General features: G+C 42.3%; 2 protein-coding genes across 2 annotated transcripts in view; both read right to left on the minus strand.

Moving 5' to 3' along the window:
- The window catches only part of LOC123998705 (E3 ubiquitin-protein ligase SMURF2), a 61,757-nt gene extending 46,122 nt beyond the window's left edge, over nucleotides 1–15,635 (minus strand). Inside the window, exon 1 of the mRNA XM_046303795.1 lies at nucleotides 15,260–15,635. Within this exon, the coding sequence (XP_046159751.1) occupies nucleotides 15,260–15,311 (52 nt within the window). The 5' untranslated portion in view covers nucleotides 15,312–15,635. The remainder of the gene's footprint in view (nucleotides 1–15,259) is intronic.
- Nucleotides 15,636–15,966: 331 nt separating this feature from the next.
- On the minus strand, nucleotides 15,967–19,200 carry LOC123998706 (importin subunit alpha-1-like). The gene is made up of 11 exons (XM_046303796.1): nucleotides 19,168–19,200; nucleotides 18,825–18,946; nucleotides 18,554–18,694; nucleotides 18,281–18,369; nucleotides 17,898–18,163; nucleotides 17,709–17,803; nucleotides 17,224–17,490; nucleotides 16,836–17,069; nucleotides 16,548–16,730; nucleotides 16,282–16,431; nucleotides 15,967–16,186 (listed from the first exon to the last, which is right to left on the minus strand). Exons 2-11 carry the CDS (start codon nucleotides 18,888–18,890, stop codon nucleotides 16,097–16,099), a joined length of 1,581 nt encoding a protein of 526 aa, XP_046159752.1. The 5' UTR covers nucleotides 18,891–18,946; nucleotides 19,168–19,200; the 3' UTR covers nucleotides 15,967–16,096.
- Between the last annotated feature and the right edge of the window lie 2,642 nt (nucleotides 19,201–21,842).

The raw sequence follows: 21,842 nt of genomic DNA on the forward strand, positions 1-21,842 counted from the left end.
AAATATCCATCTAAGGCATTTTTTATTTTAAAATTTTACCCCCTTTTCGTGGTATCCAATTGTTAGTAATTACTACCTTGTCTCATCGCTACAACTCCCGTACGGGCTCGGGAGAGACGAAGGTCGAAGCCATGCGTCCTCCGAAACACAACCCAACCAAGCAGCACTGCTTCTTAACACAGAGCGCATCCAACCCGGAAGCCAGCCGCACCAATGTGTCAGAAGAAACACCGTGCACCTGGAGACCTTGCGTGCACTGCGCCCGGCCTGCCTCAGGAGTTGCTGGTGCACGATGAGACAAGGATATCCCTACCGGCCAAACCTTCCCTAACCCAGAGTCTCTGGGCCACAGCTTGATGTGGTGAAAAAAACACCACCAAGATCTCATCATCTCACCTGTCACTTCAGATCATAAGCAAAACAGAGAGCAGGCTTTTAAGAAAAAAGATTTTCACTAGGCTCAAAATCATAGGAGCATTTAAATACATGCTTCATCTCCCACACTCTAGAAGTGGAGAAGTCTTCTCAACACAGGGTTCTACAGTGTGATCATTTCACTCGCATATGCACTTAAATATTTAGCTGTGAAACCAGAATTGTTTTATTTAGGCGCGCCTAGATAAATTATGGATTCTAGCTTTAATATCTCAAATATTTGTCATTGTGCTCCTAAATTTCTTTGCGTGTGTCTACATTTTTCACACGCGCTCCTTATAAAAAAGGTCAGCGTAGAGCCCTGCAACAACTAGGGAATGGAGAGGAAGGTCGGAGAAAACCTGCTGTGATGTACATTACGGCCACAAAATAAATACAACTGAATTTGATTCCCCAGGACTACTATTACACACTGATGGACAGTGGAGCTGACATCAGGCACATCTGTCACACAGTCACTCTAAAATGACAACGCATGTTGGCATTACAGAGGACTCAAACTGTTCCACATACAAAAAATATAAAAAATAAACGTCAACCATCAGAGATGTGCTCCAAGAAACCTCTCAGTATCATAACCATGTTATGATGAGCTCAAACTAAGAACCTGTACAGTCAGGTGACATGATGTCTGGTTGGACTGTAGACAATGTCTACCAGGGGGAAGGAAGGTGGCAATAATTGTTGCCAAACTGAACCATTCTCCTGATGAAGACAATGAGGGAAGCGCTATTTAAAAAATATATTTCACCTTTATTGAACTAGGCAAGTCAGATAAGAACAAATTATTATTTACAATGACGGCCTACCCCGGCGACATTGGGCTAATTGTGTGCCACCCTATGGGACTCCCAATCACGGCTGGATGTAATACAGCCTGGATTCGAACCAGGGACTGTAGTGACACCTCTTGCACTGAGATGCAGTGCCTTAGACTGCTGCGCCACTCGGGAGAGACAAGAGTCACACAGAGTCGGTGAAGCAACCTTTCACTGCTAAACCTGTCTGACCATGCAAACAGATGGGCTGACGACATTCTTGGTGTGAGAACATGTCATCCATCTTACATCACCCTTTCCTCCACAAGGCCTTATGTAATTGCATAAGGAGTCCACACAAACTATTTTGAGAACCAAAAAGAAGGAACACATCCCCATGTTTTTTGCTGTATTTTTGGTACCCCTGCGTAAGTAGGCCTACATGTGTTTTTTCCACTGTGTGATACAATGTGCCTGAGAGGAAGTCATCCAGTCGAGTAAAGTCTTCCACAGCACTGATGCTTAGTGAGGAGTCAAAACAGTGAGCACTCAGCTTCTGCCAGCTTGCACCACTGTGGGCTGGGACTGGGCAGTTTAGAGTGGCTGCATGGCTCTCTAAAGCTCTTTGGCTCCTCTGCACTTTCTGATGTAGACTAATAGAGGAGAGGCCGGAGTAGAGCTACATAGGAGAGAGGGATATTACTAACCTGTTTAACAGACATGGAGGTCCGCCACAGCCTGGAGCAGAGAAATACTGCTGCTCCCTTCATTTTCCTCCCTGTGAGTTTGTTTCATAAAATTATTTCACAACTCTGTTTGAGAGGAGGGTTACATCATGAGCAAGCCACGATTTGGGCCATGCCAACCATCACACTGCCTCAAGTAGACTGATTCTTCTTTTCACCTGAACAGCAACGTAATACAATGAATGTGCTTTATCCCTTAACCTTGAAAGCCTATAGGTAAAGACACAACAAGAGGGTAACCTAGGCCCTATGTACCGCCAATGATTTGGGCATAATTACATGTTTTCAATATAAAAGAGACAATGTAGTCCAAACACACACACAACATGTAGGCTAGTCACACAACATGTGTATCTGTTTATATGCATTATTGGGGGACCCAGTCATCCTTGATTGTCAACATTATGTACAGTGAACTCCAAAAGTATTGGGATAGTGACGCATTCTTTGTTGTTTTGGCTCTGTACTCCAGCACTTTGGATTTGAAATGATACAATGACTGAGGTGCAGACTGTCAGCTTTAATTTGAGGGTATTGTCATCCATATTGGGTGAACAGCTAAATGGCATATTATTATTATTATTATTACATCAATGCCTTTCTTAAAATCAATACACAGAAGTATATATTTTTAAACCTGCATATTTAGCTAAAATAAATCCAGGTTAGCAGGCAATATTAACCAGGTGAAATTGTGTCCCTTCTCTTGCGTTCATTGCATGCAGAGTCAGGGTATATGCAACAGTTTGGGTCGCCTGGCTCATTGTGAACTAATTTGCCAGAATTTTACGTAATTATGACATAACATTGAAGGTTGTGCAATGTAACAGGAATATTTAGACTTACGCATGCCACCCGTTAAATTGAAAGAATAAACGTTTTGTTTTCGAGATGATAGTTTCCGGATTCGACCATATTAATGACCTAAGGCTCGTATTTCTGTGTGTTATTACACAACCAGGGACTGTAGTGACGCCTCTTGGACTGAGATGCAGTGCCTTAGACCGCTTTGTCCGTGTGTGTGTGTGTGTTAACGATACTAGAATGCTTAAAGGTTACTAAAATTAAAAATGTTGGTTATTGGTATCAGGTTTTTTGGCAAGGAAAATATTGGATATCGGTATTGGCAAATTATTGCCGCATCCCTAGTAATCATTGTATCATCCATATTAATGTAAGTGTTTAGAAACATTCTTATTTACAATAAAAGTGACTCCAAAATGACACAATACATTATTTACCATACATTTATATTAGGCACAAAATAATCTGAAACACAACCAAAACAAACAGCAAATGTTCTCCAACAAATGTGTAGTCACAAGTTTGATGTAGTCATTTTGTGCTATGAATATGGGACCAAAAACATAATTTTCTACCACTTTAATATAAGTTCATTTGTCCCAATACTTTCTGTCCCTTAATGTACAAAACGTGCTGTAATCTCTAAATGGTTCAATCGATATGGATGAAAATATCCTCAAATTAAAGCTGACAGTCTGCACTTTAAACTCACAGTCATTGTATCATTTCAAATCCAAAGTGTTGGAGTACAGAGCCAAAACAACAAAACATGTCACTGTCCCAATACTTCTGGAGCTCACTGTATGTGGCGCTGACAGACCTTGAGCTCCATGATTAAAAACCATGAGCGAATGGGATAATGTGCAGGTGTCTACCATAAACAGCTTTTACTGGGTGTTTTGAAGTGTGTAACACGTGTCTACGCACCATTGTGTCATGTCTGTCCCAGCTTTAGCAATTGAGGGACGTGGGCAGAGTTGTGCCATGCTGCTATAATGAGATCATTCCAAGTCTGGGCAGCTCTGATTAGTGTGCAGGGAGACGGGGTTAATAAGGAGGCACGGCCAAAACTTTGAGATCTTATTTCTTGCTCTCGCTTAGAGCCACGTTTAAAACAGCCACGTTTAAAAGCTCCTTGAACTTTTTGGGGCATAAGATGTAGTAGCCTAGTGCATTACACTTTAGTCACCTGTGGCCCCTCCTTTGATGAGTCAGACCAGGGCTGTAATTACACATCCCATCTGAATGATAATGCACATTGAAACCTTGACCTCATACTCTATAGACTTGACTGGCTGGAGTGTCTGCGGCCTCTGATCCAGCTAAACCACAATGAATCATCAGGCCATTGTAGCGATTGTTTTAATGGAGCGGTTCTGGATGGGGAAGGTACTTTCATAATGATTTTCCACCTAGCAAGCCACAACTTATTAAGCAGACAGTTACACAATAACTGGGTCAATCTCGCAAACAAGGCACCGAGTTAAAAAGAGCGAAATCTGACAGTCTTTCTATAAGGATAAGGTTACCGACCGCATTCTGGAGAATTCCAATAACTCTATGGAATGAGTTGAAGGCTGTGCAATCATGTTGAGAGTAGTCCCTGTAATAACAGCGTTAACTGAGTCCTCTCAACGAGACCGTGTATGCAGCCATTTTAAAAGAAGGATACCTGGCCGTCCTTAAGACAGTCAAACAGCAAAAAATACTTGTTGAATTAAGTGTAATTCTATTTAAAAAGGAGAAGGGGGCATAATGTTTGGTGACTTTCTAACTAGCCAACTACCGGACATGACAGTCTTCAGAAATAGACATTTTAAAACAACCATCCGCTTTGCTCACATGCAAAAATCATTTACAGGAAGCCTTGGCATATTTGTTCAACTTTAGTCTGGTGTGAATATAAACACCTCGTGATCTATCTCCTCAGAGGACCAAGGGCTCAACGGCAGGCTGGGCACAGACAGATGCTTTGTGTCAGCTGTGGGTGCCTTGCACTTTTCACACCAAGCATCCCATAACACTGGTGACTTAGAGACCCCTATATGCTCAAGGTTAGAGAGGTATGGGTTAATCACACCAATCTAGGTTTACAGCAGAGCCCAGGAACATTCTAGGTACCCCACCACCTTTTCCTGGAAACGGAAACAAGTCTGGATATCTAGTGGAGAGTTCGACCGATTAATCAGCATGGTAGATTAATTAGGGACGATTTCAAGTTTTCATAACAAACGGTAATCAGCCTTTTTGGATGCTACTTATGGCCGATTACATTGCTATCTATGAGGAAACTGCGTGGCAGGCTGACCACCTGTTACGTGAGTGCAGCATCAAAAGGACTTTGCGGCTGGTAAGTTGCTAGCTAGCATTAAACTTATCTTATAATCTTCACATAATCACTAGTTAACTACACATGGTTGATGATATTACTTGGTTAACTAGCTTGTTCTGCGTTGCATATAATCAATGTGGTGCCTGTTCAATTTAACATCGAATCACAGCAAACTTCAACTTCGCCAAACAGGTGATGATTTAACAAAAGCCCATTTGATTTAACAAAAGCCCAATCGTTGCAAAAATGTACCTAACCAACAGTAATTTAAAAACTAAATAATAGAGCCCCCCCCATCTTGCCGGTGTAGAGAAAAGTAACATTTTTAAGCCAATTTACTGTAATCCCCCCCCTCCAAAATCTCCATGTAGTTGAGATAACTGCAAAAAAAAATCAAGATTATTTCATGAAATACTACATATTCTGCTAAAGAGCTGAGAGAACATTTAGCTGTATTAAAGCACATTTCCTGCAAATGTATACATTTTGCCATGGCTAATGCTGTGCTTTTTTACACAAACATAATACAATATATACTGCTAAATTCATTGCTTTTGAAATGTTCAATTCTCCCTGACTGTTGACCTTTTATTTTGGTGATTGGTAGCTCTCAAAGATTAAATTATGAAAAAAATAGGTCAATTATCTTTTCTACATACTTTATATCTGGTTTTAGTCATTAAAGTTAATACTGAAAGTGTCTTTCCATCCCAAAAATGAACCCCCACAAAACACACACACACATATATAAAAAAGCAACGTCCTCTCACTGTCAACTGCGTTAATTTTCAGCAAACTTAACATGTGTAAATATTTGTATGAACTTAAGATTCAACAACTGAGACATAAACTGAACAAGTTCCACAGAGATGTGACGAACAGAAATTGAATAATGTGTCCCTGAACAGGGGGGGGGGATCAAAATCAAGAGTAACAGTCAATGCAACTGGTGGCCACACCAGATACTAAGTACTGCAGTGCATCTCCTCCTCATGGACTGCACCAGATTTGCCAGTTCTTGCTGTGAGATGATACCCCACTCTTCCACCAAGACACCTGCAAGTTCCCGGACATTTCTGGGGGCAATGGCCCTAGCCCTCACCCTCCGATCCAACAGGTCCCAGATGTGCTCAATAGGATTGAGATCCGGGCTCTTCGCTGACCATGGCAGAACACTGACATTCCTGTCTTGCAGGAAATCACGCACAGAACGAGCAGTATGGTTGGTGGCATTGTCATGCTGGAGGGTCATGTCAGGATGAGCCTGCAGAAAGGGTACCACATGAGGGACGCACAGCGTTGAGATTGCCTACAATGACAACAAGCTCAGTCCGATGACGATGTGACACACCGCCCCAGGACATGACAGACCCTCCACCGCCAAATCGTTCCGCTCCAGAGTACAGGCCTCGGTGTAACGCTCATTCCTTCGACAATAAACGCAAATCCGACCATCACCCCTGGTGAGACAAAACCGCGACTCGTCAGTGAAGAGCACTTTTTGCCAGTCTTGTCTGGTCGAGCGACGGTTTGTGCTCATAGGCGACGTTGTTGTTGGTGATGTCTGGTGAGGACCTGCCTTACAACAGGCCTACAAGCCTCTCTCAGCATATTGGGGACAGTCTGAGCACTGATGGAGGGATTGTGCATTCCTGGTGTAACTCGGGCAATTGTTGTTGCCATCCTGTACCTGTCCTGCAGGTGTGATGTTCAGATGTAACGATCCTGTGCAGGTGTGTTACATGTGGTCTGCCACTGCAAGGACGATCAGCTGTCTGTCCTGTCTCCCTGTCTTAGGCGTCTCACAGTACGGACATTGCAATTTATTGCCCTGGCCACATCTGCAGTCCTCATGCCTCCTTGCAGCATGCCTACGGCATGTTCACGCAGATGAGCAGGGACCCTGGGCAGCTTTCTTTTGGTGTTTTCCAGAGTCAGTAGAAAGGCCTCTTCATTGTCTTAAGTTTTCATAACTGTGACCTTAATTGCCCACCGTCTGTAAGCTGTTAGTGTCTTAATGACCGTTCCACAGGTGCATGTTCATTAATTGTTTATGGCTCATTGAACAAGCATGGGAAACAGTGTTTAAGCCCTTTACAATGAAGATCTGTGAAATTATTTGTTTTTTTTTACGAATTCTTTGAAAGAAAAATTTATTTTTTTGCTGAAAGAGAGAGAGAGACGGAGGACGACTAAGTGGGAGTGAGATATATATATATATATATATATATTTTTTTTTTCTCACAGGAGGTTAGTGCCACTTTAATTGGGGAGGACAGGCTTGTGGTAATGGCTGGAGCTGAATGAGTGGAATCGTATCAAACACACGGTACCAATGTGTTTGATACGTTTCCATTTGCTCCGTTCCGGCCATTAATATGAGCCATCCCCCCCTCAGCAGCCTCCTGTGATTATATATATATATATATATATATATATATATATATATATATATATATATATATATATATATATATATATATATAGAGAGAGAGAGATTTGCCCTTGAGCAAGGCACTTACACCTAACTTGCTCCAGAAGCCCCATATAACTATAGCTGACTCTGTAAAACAACACATTTCACTACACCTATACAACATAACGCTAGTTAGCACCAGCTCGCGGAACTACCTCAAACTTCCTTCATATTACACACAGATACTTAATAAAAATGTACTTCCAGAATCTCACATAATCCCTTTAAGACACTAGATATTACGACTAGCCTACATTTGTCAAGGGAGTGAGACTGAACACACCCCATTTCTATGTATCCAATACTCTTTCTATACTATTTAACTGAAAAACAACAAGGGCATCTAAAGTGAATCATAGTGAAAAAATGACATTTCTCACTTCAAAAGGCAGCGAATGAGCATTGGGAGGAAAATAACGGAGTTCAGGCAGCAGTGCTATGAGGAATCTGCAGACAAGCATCAGATGAATTCTCACTAGAGCTCCCCCCTCACCGCTAATCCAATTCTGACCCATTAACTGGCTCTGCCATGTTAATACATCAGACCTTTCAACCAACCAGGCGCCCTTTCAACCATTCAAGTTAGCGAAAACATTCACTGTCCGCACGACACCCAGGCGGCGTCTTCATTGGGAAGCTGACAGGTGGGCTTCTTCGGAGCGGCGGTGTGAAATGCAGATATGTCAGTGTGTAAATAGGAAACTGGGGTGGTCAAAATGGACAACCCTGAGGCAGATCAGGTACGGAGAGTGTTTCCTGTCAGACATGCAGGCAGTAAGGTGGAGGGGCGCTTGTAAATAATGTCAGCCGCTGCCTGGAGAGCACTAATCATCCATCAGAGAGGGGCTGGCTGCAGACGTTCTGTCGACTGATACACACGCTCAGCACCTGCTTATCATTGGATGCCCTCTGGTTTCAAAGAACATAGGCTACAGAGGCAAGACAGAGCGGAGTATAGACAGACAGGTTGGTTGACAATGTCGAAACAATGATGCACTCGCATCTAAGAGGTAAAGGGCTGTGTATTGATTTTGAATGGTCAGATGGCAGCTTCTAGTCATTGCTGTAGCTCTGTGGGGAATCATAGGTGGCTGTTTCAGCTAGGTGTCTTGTTTTGAGGTGTTTTGACTTGTTACGGCTACGGCTACCCTGGCGCCCCAGGGCGGCAGGGTAGCCTAGAGCGTGTGACTAGTAACCGGAAGGTTGCGAGTTCAAACCCCCGAGCTGACGAGGTACGAATCTGTCGTTCTGCCCCTGAACAGGCAGTTAACCCACTGTTCCTAGGCCGTCATTGAAAATAAGAATTGGTTCTTAACTGACTTGCCTGGTTAAATGAAGGTAAAATAAATAAATAAAAATATGCCAACACGGCTAAAATTCGCTAGCTAGCTAATCTACAACTGCAATGATGCATTTGAGAGACAACACATTGGGCAAATGTATTTATGTTTTCAATTTACATTAAGCCAAAATATGGTTTACATGTTGCCAATAATCCTTTGTTTGTACGCCAACGCCATCTGTGCTGCCCCAAAGTTGTGCATGTATCAGTTCTGTTGGTCAACAAACCACCTGTCTATAGGAAGGGGAATGTGAGGTGGTCTGTGCATTTTGTTTCTAAATGAGACAAGGAAACTATAATCCATTAACCCAAGTTAAATGGAATGTATTGAGTCAGTGAGATAAGCACACAAACCAACCTAAGCCTGCATTAAGTTCAATAAAGAACTCTGAATTTGGGAAAACAATCCACCACTGAAGATAATAAAGCTCTGTCTGATGGACCACCCTGTGCTCGGCCTAGCTGGGAGCACCACTCTCCTAAGATCCACCACCGACTGATTTCTCAAACTCAATGCACTAAAGAGGACAGCCCTCATAATCCACCCAGCAATCTAAGCAAAACATGAGGACCAACCGAAAGTCCTGCTGCGTAATAGGACTGCAATTCTTCACTTTATTATTACTATGAACCTCAAAGGGAGTTTCTCTTGTCTGCTCCCCACCTGTCAGGGGTGACATTTAGACAAGTGTTAGTCTGTAAAGAGCTTCCTCTCCGATGCTGCCCACTCCGCCTCTACATCTGGCCTCGGCTCCGTTGCTGGCAGCGGTTTGGGAGTGTGACCGCAGAAGCGTTCGTCCTCGTTGAAGAGCAGCTGAACCAACAGGAAAGCCAACCCCAGTCAATTCATTTATGGAAAAATTGCAATTATTGTAGGGCCCTCAGCAAGGGAAGAAAAACATTTACAAATGACGCGCAATAATTGCTATTGTTTTATTTTCCTTCTCTTTAAGCAAAATGTGGAACTGTTCTGCAGTTGTGTAATGGAGCAACAAAGTCAACAGTTCCCCACATGTACCTAATCATTGTGTATTTACGATGTATCCCATCTGAACACCCAGATGACCAAAATCACTTCCATACAGGCACTCTGTAAAACAGCTGAGCCACATGAACGCACCAGACAGACTCGGCACACATTAAGAACTCTGGATCATTAAGTCCTGTGCCTCTGTAGCACCATCTGTGCCCAGCTGCAAGTTTCCCCCCACTACCTAACATGTTAACCCAATCGGTAGACTAAGGACTACAGAGAATGGATCCTTCAATCAGATTTGTACAGCGAGAGAATGTTTAGTCTCGTAACCTACTGTCACAGGAATTTTTGGGGGACTGCTTTGATTTAAATGAGACAAGTGCATCTGTGTTCATTCAACAGCCCATTTTATAAGATCCCAGAGAGGTAGCTAGCAACTATAAATCGACTAAATAAAATGTAGACATTTCAATAGGTAAACCTGACAAAGCTGCAGCTTTGTTCAATGCTGTCCTCAATAGTAGCTGGTTCCCAGTCAAAAGAAAGATCCAAAAGCACTGACGGAGTCAGAGAGAAACCCAGCACCACACGACAGCTTTCTCTCTCACTGGGGGTGGGGGTGACACGCGCTTAGGACTGGGAGGGGAGCAGTTTAGTCGGAAAGAACAGGACTGAGTGACTCACAGAAAGAAGGGGGGGGTGCTTTTGTGGAGAATGATAGACAATCCCATAGAGTTCATTCTTCCCTCTTTCCTGTACATGGCAAAACGCAGAAGAGTAATATGCATGCTAAACAAAGAGTGGAATCAACTAACAAAGGGTCAGCCAATGAAACTAAGAACAGATGGCCCTTAAATATTGTATAACTTATCTCTTAATCAATGTCTGTGCTGTTCAAATCTGTTGGTGGGTGAGGCAAATTCAGCTCTCGGCTACAAACAGCTGGGGATCAGAGGCCTCAGTGTTAAAATGGAGGGATCACTTCTCCCTTCCACAGTTTTTGTTCAAATTGCTTTATGGGAAACAGATAAGTTAGCATGTGCTGTGTCCTGACAAATTTATGGCTGTTTGGAATGGATACCATTTGGTCATGAACCATGTTTGAGTAATACAATTTAGAGCTGATCAGATAATGTGCTCCGCATTGAGCCATATTTTAACGCTGTAATTTATTACTTACCGGATCATGTATTGTGCCATTAACCATGTTTGTGTGACATAATTTAAGAATGATCAGCTGTAGAGCATAATGGAAACCTGTCTTGTGTATTCAAGGGGCAATTCTCACCACAAGTGTTAGTTTTAGCGGCTTGCTTGCCATATTTTTCCAGTTTAAAAGCTGGCAACCGTCTGCAACATCTGGTTCAAATGGATGGGTTATGTCAGTAAGGAGAAGCTCAGAAGAACGCAAACAGCGACAAGACTGCTCAAATGTAACAACTCATCATTCAGGGTTTACCCAATAACAAACTCATCAACAGCAATGTGTCAAAGTCAACTACATCTATTAAGCTGCTATTATCAATTCACGACTCATGCGCAGACCTTCATTACTTATACAAACTCGCCGATCAGTAAGTAAACATTAGATTTTCATCTTATCATGCCCAAATAGTGATTATTTAGTTTACACAATATTTGACAGATGGAGAAAGGTGGAGAATAAGCTATGAAGGAAAAAGTGGTGTGTTGAAGGTACAGCCAACTAGCGCAAAAATAATATTGCGATATTGTCCAAACGATATTGTCAAAAATAAAATCCCAATATGTAACTATCGATTAGAGGTCGACTGATTAATTGGGGCCGATTTAAAGTTATATAACAATCGGTAATCTGCATTTTTTAACACCAATTACATTGCACTCCACAAGGAGACTGCGAGGCAGGCTGACCACCTGTTACGCGAGTTCAGCAAGGAGTCACGGTAAGTTGCTAGCTAGCATTAAACTTAAAAAAAAAAAAAAACATCTTGACATAATCACTAGTTAACCTACTAATAGCATCAACCAAGTGTAGTTATCTTGCTGTCCTGCGTTGCATATCATCAATACGGTGCATGTTAAATTATCATCGAATCACAGCCTACTTCGCCATGATTTAACAAGCACATTCGTAAAAATAAAATAAAAACGCTGTCGTTGCACCAGTCTACCTAACCATAAACAGCAATGCCTTAAAATTAAAAACATTTTTTAACCTGAATATTTAGTTAATATTGCCTGCTAACAGGAATTTCTTTTAACTAGGGAAATTGTGTCACTTCTCTTGCGTTCTGTGCAAGTCGAGTCCGGGTATATGCAGCAGTTTGGGCTGCCTGGCTTGTTGCGTACTGTGTGAAGACCATTTCTTCCTAACAAAGATTAATTAGCCAGAATTCTACATCATTATGACATAACATTGAAGGTTGGGCAATGTAACAGCAATATTTAGACTTAGGGTTGACGCCCGTTCGATAAAATATGGAACTGTTCTGTATTTCACTGAAAGAATAAACGTTTTGTTTTCTAAATGATAGGTCATTAATATGGTCAAAGCTGGAAACTAAGGCTTGTATGCGTATTTATTGTAAGACAGAGTAGTGATAGGCATTCATTCAAACAGCACTTTCCTGCGTTTGCCCACAACTCTTCACTGTGCTTCAAGCAGCGCGCTGTTAATGACTTTTAGCCTATCAACTCCCGAGATTAGACTGGCATTACTAATGTGCCTATAAGGGCCTCCCGAGTGGCACAGTGGTCTAAGGCACTGTATTGCAGTACTAGCTGTGCCACTAGAGATTCTGCGTTTGAATCCAGGCTCTGTCACAGCCGGCCATGACCGGGAGGCCCATGAGGCGGTGCACAATTAGCACAGTATCGTCCGGGTTAGGGAGGGTTTGACCGGCAGAGATATCCTTGTCTCATCACGCACTAGCACCTCCTGTGACGGGCCGGGCGCAGTGAACGCTGACATGGTCACCAGGTGTACGGTGTTTCCCCTGACACATTGGAGCGGCTGGCTTCCGGGTTGGATGAGCATTGTGTCAAGAAGCAGTGCAGCTTGGTTGGGTTGTGTTTCGGGGGGACGCATGGCTCTTGACCTTCGCCTCTCCCGAGCGGGAGTTGAGGGAATGAGACAAGACTAACTACTACCAATTGGATTTAATTTTTTTTACTCCCCAATAGTCAAAAGGTATATGAAATACAAATGGTAGAGAAATAGTTCTATAATAACTACAACCTAAAACTTCTTACCTGGGAATATTGAAGATTCATGTTAAAAGGAACCATCAGCTTTCTTATGTTTTCATGTTCTGAGCAAGGAACTTGAGTTAGCTTTCTTACATGGCACATATTGCACTTTTACTTTTCTCCAACACTTTGTTTTCATTATTTAAACCAAATTGAATATGTTTCATTATTTGAGTTTAAAAATATTTTATTTATGTATTAAGTTGTGTTCATTCAGTATTGTTGTAATTGTCATCATTACAAATATATAAATAAAAATCGTCAATGTTGTTTTTTTTGTCCTCCAATAAATCTGCATCGGTGTTGAAAAATCATAGTCGGTCGACCTCTATCGACCCCCCCCCATCACTAATGGGTAGTCCAGTAAAGAGGACATAGCATCACGGCGTTGACTCCCTAAACAACGTCCGTCCCTGCACAGAGCGAGTCCGGCTGTGGAGGCGCATATGGATAACACTGAAATTTTACATAGCCTAATTCTAAAAGAAACCTTCCCTGGGGAGAAGATGGCAGAATGGGATAAACACTTCAGTTCAACTGACATGTGGAAGACAGGCAGAAAAGCAAATATGAAACAGAGTAGTTAAGTGAGCAAATACACATTTGTAAAGTCAGGAAAAGGAGGTCCATGTGATCGTGCTCTCCCTGTTCTTGACAGTGAATTCACATTCTTACCATTTCTCCAGGACACCAATGCAGTCAATCTCGAAGTGGAACGACAGACTAATTCACAGTGAGCAATTTACAAAGTTCAAGTAAAAAAAGACAGAAAACTGTGTTTCACTTGACCACCACGTAGTTCGGACAAACACAAATCTGTCTTAAGTTCAGGCTATTACGTTGGAAACATTTCAATGGGGCCATCTAGTTAAAACCTGGTTACCCCACCAGTAGAAATTGTGCAGAGTTTGCAATTTGGACAAATTGACAGGTTGTCAGAACTCTCAATGTGCTTTACTTTCAATGCTTAAAGCTGCATTTACAAATCAGCCCAACTCTGATCTTCTCCACTAATTGGTCTTTTGAGCAATCAGATTTTTTTGCCACAAATTGGGCAAAAGATACAAATTGGGCTTCCTGTGTAAATGCAGCCTCTGTAGCACAGGTGATTAACATCTCTCACTTCAGTCCAGAGACCCCTGCTCCACACTAATTTCTATTAGAAACAGAACTAGCTTAAATATTTAATTAGGCTCTTCCTGGTGAATGGAAAGGCCTGGAATTTGACTCAGCCCTGATTCTGGAAGTACATCAAACACCACTGCTGTCATCCTCCTCTCCCAGTCAAAACAATGTCATGTAAACGTTCCACTGTGTGTTGAAATGGTACAAATCAAATAAGAGCAACCCAGAGAGTACATTGAAGCCCTGTTTGCATCATAGCCACAGGTTTCTGGGGGGGAATTGATCCCCACTGCAGTACGATGTGGACTGTCTGGGAGATATGCTGCGTTTACACTGACAGCCCAATTCCAATATTTTACCTCTCACCAATAATTGTGCATAAGATCAGAATTGGTCTGTCCGTGTAAACGCAGCCATAGTCTCGCCATCTAGATAACGCTTCAATTTTACATTGCGTAGTAGCTATGGCATTGTTTTTTTAGCTAGATTAATATCACAACGAATACAGTCACACTTATGGCAATTAATGAGAACGTTAGTTGACCACATTAACATTCTAGTATATGCATAGTTTAACAATTCAACCGCGTAATCTCTATACTGTGTTATTACACAAAATTGTGGATGTAATTTGAATCTTGCGCACACCAAATATTGAACAAGTTTGATTAAACTAATGTTATTTAGTTAGCTACTAACAGTAATCCCAGGCGGATCTTTGGTTTTGCCTGTGCTAATGTTAGCTGGTTAGACACCAATCTAACGTTATGCTAGCCAACTGTCTAATTTGGCACGGGTTAAATTTCTGAAACGTACAATTAATAGCTAGCTGTGTCGTTTAGCTTAGTTTGTTTAATTTGCTACATAACGTACCCTACTCTAAATATTGAAGTGCGGCTAAAACTTTTATACCACATCAAGCACTTTCGAACACACGTTTGTCCTGCAAACTAACGTCGTTAGCTGGGCTAGCGACACAAACTAGCTACAGTAGCCACATTTGCGTAGGGACAACATTCAACATTGTCTCTTACCTGTTAAACGCAGTTTAACCGGACCATTTCGCCGAACTCCTTGGTTAGACATCTTGCTTCCAGCTTAATATTTTAGACTAACCAGTTTCAGACCGAAGTAACAATAACTGAGTGAAGGCATCGTTGCCCGGATGTAGACAGCACTGCTGCCATCATGATCACACAATCACTGTCGCGCACATACATCAACCAATTACTAGATAGGATGCCACAGAGTGCATTTGATTGACCAAATACTCCTGCAAATCGGGGTTCTGGCCGACTAATTAATTTAAGAGTAAGAAAGCGAACCGAGTTCACTCTTCAGCTTCGGAACGATTGGAATTCAGTCCTCCTCCCAACCAGACGAGTTGAACTGTTGAGTTCGTACGCCCTTCAGTGCAGAGCCCACTTCAGGGAGGCTAGTAAGTAAATGACCAATGACGACATGGGGATGGAAACATCTGCCTGTACGGCTTGGCTTAATTGAAATATTCTGACGCTACAATGCTAATGACCGAGAAAATACAACTTTGTCAGACAAGTGATAATTCGGGTCGCTAGTGTACTTAAGACTTAAAAAAAAAAAAAAAAAAAAAACTGACAGTCCAGATACCGTTGCAAAAACAGTGTTTCTTTGCATATAGTTTACAGAAAGAGGGTGGAAGCTATAAAGATTCATATTAAATTGTAAGTGAATGTATTGCCATTCCACCCAAACAAATTACAGCAGTTAGAAAAATAAATTTATTTACAGACATTTATAAAAGATATGTACATTCCAGACAGAATAGAAGTCCATTATTACACAGGGGACAAACAGTGGCCATATACAGTAGAGATGAGGAAAAGTGGTATTTAGAAGTTGAAAGTGCTTTGGTTCTCACTGATCTGGAATGCATAGCCATCGGTTGTCAATTCTGGAGCAACACATTGGTCTTCCTCTTCCTAGAAACCAGAACGTGCAATAAATTGAGGCAAAGGAAACAAATAGCATCTAATAGGACAGGTTCAATTAGTCACCATTACACAACAATGCTCACCTCGCCAGAGAAGTATTTCTCAATCAGGCTCAGAGAGGCCTTGTAGACTAGCTCATTCTCATGGGACTGCAGAGCTTCAATCTTGTCTAGCCCACCACATTCCTCAATCATCATGCACAGCTTGTCTGCTTCACCAATCTTATCTCCAGCCTGATGGACAAAACAAGTTAAGAATAAGTCACCCGAATCTTGCAGTTACAGGGTACAAATGCCTAAGTCAATACTGTAATAAGATCAACTAATTATTGGAGAGAAGGTCCCCTTACCAGGAAAATATTGGTGATGGCATCCAAGATGACAAGGATGGTTTTGCTGTCCTTTGTTGAGAGTAGATTCAACAGAGGCTCCAGCACATTAGCTTGAACAAGATACACAACCTGTTCAACTGTGCCCCCACTGGTAAAGTTAGTTATTGCCCAAACCGCCTCTTTCTGAGTCTTGTAGTCCCCCTGTATGGAAAGACAGATTTTTTTTTAAATATCCCACCATTCCTAGTTATGAAAAAGAAAATACAAATCCAATCATAAGAGATTACAGAAAACAAACCTACATACCTTACGTAGGACATCTACCATAAGGGGGACCAGGCCAGCATTGATGATATCCTGGATCTGAGAGTCTCTCCCTGCAGTGATGTTGGACAGGGTCCAGGAGGCCTCCTTCTGGATGTTACTCTTGTGATGGCGCAGTAGGCCAGGGAACATTGAGAGGGCCCCAGCGTTCAGCACGGCCTGAGTCTGCTCATCCGTGCCAGTAACCATGTTTCCAATTACACGCAGAGAAGGAGTCTGAAAGAGACAGGTCAAAGACAGTGGGCACTTGGGTAAAAAAAAGTTTTAAAAAAACAAAAAAAGTACCATAAATGTAGAGACATAAATATGGTGACAACTTAATCATTTTACATGACAATCCACCACCTCTAGAGGATAACTGGACACATACCACAACAGAGATCTCCCCAGAGCCAAGCAGCTGCACCAGGCGGGAGATCAGACCAGTCTGAACCACCACCATCTCGATGCGATCATTGGGCCCATCGGTCAGATAGGACAATGCCCAGCAGGTGTCTGCCAGCACCTCCTTATCATCATGGTGCAGCAGACGCACCAGAGTGGGAATGATCTGCTGCACGGCTGCCAGAGGGGGAGAGGGGTGCTTGTTGCGGCACAGGTTTGACACCGTCCAGGTGATGTTCCTAAGGTAGCCAGACTGCAGAGAAATAAGACAGATATTTTAGAGGTGTTCATTCATTGAGTTACGGCACCTCCTAGTGGCCAGTGAGGAAAGTAATGTGGGGTCAAGGAGTTATCAAAAAACAAGACTAAATACTTTATATGTGTCATGAACAAGTCAAGTGATTGTCCATTACATATGAATGGCTGCCAAGGGTCACCACATTAAGAGTACTAGGCACTAAGAATACTTACAGAGAACAAAGAGAGCTCAGGGACAGCAAGCAGACTAAGCAGGGGTGCCACAGCTCCATGCTTGATGACCTGGTCTCTGTAGACCGACCCATCACCTGACAGAAAAATACAAGGTTAGGGGTGAGAGATACTATGGCAAATTAGGGTTCTATTCACTGATGAGATACTGTAACAAGAGGAATGAGTTACCTGCAATGTTACCCAAAGCCCACACAGCCTGCTCGCTGATGTGGGGGTGGGGGGATATGACAAGCCTGATGAAGGCTGGAATGGCTCCGCCCTCCACAACAGCACTAGTCTGGTCAGATGTTCCAGATGCAATGTTGGTTAGAGCCCAAGCAGCCTCAAACTGGATAGGGGGCGACTCCAAGCCCAAGAATGCAACAAACTTAGGAATCAGCCCAGCACTGATGATGTGGTCAATGGGAGGATGTCTCTCACGGGAAAGCAACTTCCTATAATGAGAACAATTGAAAAAGCAACACATCATAATTATGGTAGCCAACACTTAAAAATAATAACACTGCCACAAATACAGCATTTCCCAGAGAGTTTTACATCAATCACTTTACCTTGCAGCTTGAGTAGCATTGAGCTGGACATCAATGTTGTTACTGTTCACACCAGCAAGAATCTCCTCCACGGACCACTGTCGAGTGGCCTGTAAATTAAGACAACAGGTTGTTTCCATTGGAATTATGTTCCTAGGCAAGTCAGTGAAGAACAAATTCTTATTATACGGCCTACCCCGGCCAAACCCTCCCCTAACCCGGATGACGCTGGCCCAATTGTGCGCCACTGGAATTATTGTGCATTGTATAAATAGACAGACCTAACAAACTCACTTGACAGTTTTGGCTTTTTTCTTGAAGTGGGGAAGTTGCCTCGTCGACCAAAGTGTTCACATTTCTTCTTTTGAAGATCTGATCGTCCTTCTTTGCCTTGCGAAGTTCGACGTTGACTTCTACTCTCCTGCGTCTAAGCTCCTGCAAAGTGATCAACAACCACCATTGACTATGCCTAGCCAGATTTATTTAGCTCGCAAGCCATGAACATTTGAAATGAAACATTGGAGGGAAAAAAAAGAAAAAAAAGCCATGCACACATGTCACTTACATTCGCATCTTTTCCCTTATTCTTGAACTTGTCCATACGGACACCGTTCTCGTTGCCAGCAGACATTTTTGGGCAAATTGACAAAATGTTCGAAGTCGTTCGATAAAGAAATCTTTGAGCACCTAAACGAAATGCAACAATTAACTTCATAATACGAATTGCTAGCTAGGATCCAATAACACGTGTTTGGCTTTTCTAGAATGTTACATCGGTCACAAGTGACCAGGAAGAGTGGCGAGCAAACCCCATCAACAAAGTAAAGCAGTAACATATCAACTAAATAAAGCAGTACATCAAAAATTTGCCAACCACTACAAAATATGAGCCCTTGACAAGCACTTACCCGGTCCTTCTACAGAAATTCTAGCTAATGCATATAACATTTGTACAGACCTTTAAATTCCTGCCACAAAGCTCCCTGATTGGTTAGTTCGATTAAAAGCATCACCCTATTGGACTGTTTTGAAAAATCACAGGGCGCTCTGGAAGTGTTGTCAGTAGAGACCTATCGCGAGATTTCAGTACTCTCATGCCCTCATAATACAATTTGTATCATATCAGAAACCATTTTTCCAAACAAGTTCATGTTGGAACAGTTGTTTTTGTATTATTAAATATAACCGTTCATAATGTGTTTTGTGCTTAGGTCTGTGTGTGGAAAACAATATCTAAATCTGATGCAATTCAAGGAGTGGTTTCAAACCGCCCAGAAGATACGCTTAAAATCAGAGAACCCAGACAACTAAAATCTGTTAAAATATATGGATAGACATTACACAGACTATTTTGTATCATGACCAATAATCAACATCAACCTCTGAATATAGTATTTACATGTGCTTCCGTATATGCATACAATCCAGACATGAATGCCTGGAACTGGGGATAAAGGGTCACTGGACTCCCATCTGATCATATGATTAATGATTAATGGAAATTCAAATTATATAGATGCAGCTAGTTGATGAGATCATAAGGTCTTACCCAAGACCCTGGTTCGATTCCAGGCTGTATCACAACCGGCCGTGATTGGGAGTCCCATAGGGCATTGGCCCAGCGTCGTCCAGGTTAAGATTTGGCTGGGGTACGCTGTCATTGTAAATAAGAATTTGTTCTTAACTGACTTGCCTCATTATATAAAGGTTAAATAAAAAATTTAAACATCTAAAATTGATTAAATATATTTTTTATTTCTCATCAATCTACTCACAATACCACATAATGACAAAGCAAAACAGGTTTTTAGAAATGTTTGCATATTTATTACAAATAAAAAACAGAAATACCTTATTTACATAAGTATTCAGAACCAAACCAAGCCATGAGGTCAAAGGAATTGTCTGTAGAGCTCTGAGACAGGATTGTGTCGAGGCACAGACCTGGGGAAGGGTACCAAAAAATCTCTGCAGCATTGAAGGTCCACAAGAACATTGGCCTCCATCATTCTTAAATGGAAGAAGTTTGGAAACACCAAGACTCTTCCTAGAGCTGGCTGCCCGGCCAAACGGAGCAATTGGGGGTGAAGGGCCTTGGTGACCAAGCACCCGATGATCACTCTGACAGAGCTCCAGAATTGCTTTTCGGAGATGGGAGAACCTTCCAGAAGGACAACCATATCTGCAGCACTCCTCCAACTGCTCTTAAACTTTAAGAGCAGCTTTTCAACCGTTCGCTGCCTGCACCCGCACGCATCACCACCCTGGATGGTTCCGACCTAGAATATGTGGACATCTAAGTACCTAGGTGTCTGGCTAGACTGTAAACTCTCCTTCCAGACTCATATCAAACATCTCCAATCTAAAATCAAATCTAGATTTGGCTTTCTATTCCGCAACAAAGCCTCCTTCACTCACGCTGCGAAAACTTACCCTTGTAAAACTGACTATCCTACCGATCCTCGACTTCGGCGATGTCATCTACAAAATAGCTTCCAATACTCTACTCAGCAAACTGGATGCAGTTTATCACAGTGCCATCCATTATGCTACTAAAGCACCTTATACCACCCACCACTGCGACCTGTATGCTCTAGTCGGCTAGCCCTCGCTACATATTCGTCGCCAGACCCACTGGCTCCAGGTCATCTACAAGTCCATGCTAGGTAAAGCTCCGCCTTATCTCAGTTCACTGGTCACGATGGCATGCGCTCCAGCAGGTGTATCTCATTGATCATCCCTAAAGCCAACACTTCATTTGGCCACCTTTCCTTCCAGTTCTCTGCTGCCTGTGACTGGAATGAATTGCAAAAATCGCTGAAGTTGGAGACTTTTATCTCCTTCACCAGCTTCAAACATCTGCTATCTGAGCAGCTAACCGATCGCTGCAGCTGTACATAGTCCATCGGTAAATAGCCCACCCAATTTACCTACCTCATCCCCACACTGTTTTTATTTATTTACTTTTCTGCTCTTTTGCACACCAGTATCTCTACCTGCACATGACCATCTGATCATTTATCACTCCAATGTTAATCTGCAAAATTGTAATTATTCGCCTACCTCCTCATGCCTTTTGCACACAATGTATATATACTTTTTTCTACTGTGTTATTGACTTGTTTATTGTTTACACCATGTGTAACTCTGTATTGTTGTCTGTTCACACTGCTATGCTTTATCTTGACCAGGTCGCAGTTGTAAATGAGAACTTGTTCTCAACTAGCCTACCTGGTTAAATAAAGGTGAAATAAAAAATAAAATCAGGCCTTTATGGTAGTGGCCGGACGGAAGCCACTCCTCAGTAAAAGGCACATGACAGACTGCTTGGAGTTTGCCAAAGAGCACCTAAAGGACTCTGACCATGAGAAACAATATTCTCTGGTGTGATGAAACAAAGATTGAACTCTTTCCCCTGAATGCCAAGCGTCACGTCTGGAGGAAACCTGGCACCATCCCTACGGTGAAGCATGGTGGTGGCAGAATCATGCTGTGGGGATGTTTTTCAGCGGCAGGGACTGGGAGACTAGTCAGGATTGAGGGGAAGATGAAAAGAGCAAAGTACAGAGAGATCCTTGATGAA

This window comes from Oncorhynchus gorbuscha, linkage group LG16 (assembly GCF_021184085.1).
Source record: "Oncorhynchus gorbuscha isolate QuinsamMale2020 ecotype Even-year linkage group LG16, OgorEven_v1.0, whole genome shotgun sequence".
In the NCBI taxonomy this organism is placed as follows: Eukaryota; Metazoa; Chordata; class Actinopteri; order Salmoniformes; family Salmonidae; genus Oncorhynchus; species Oncorhynchus gorbuscha.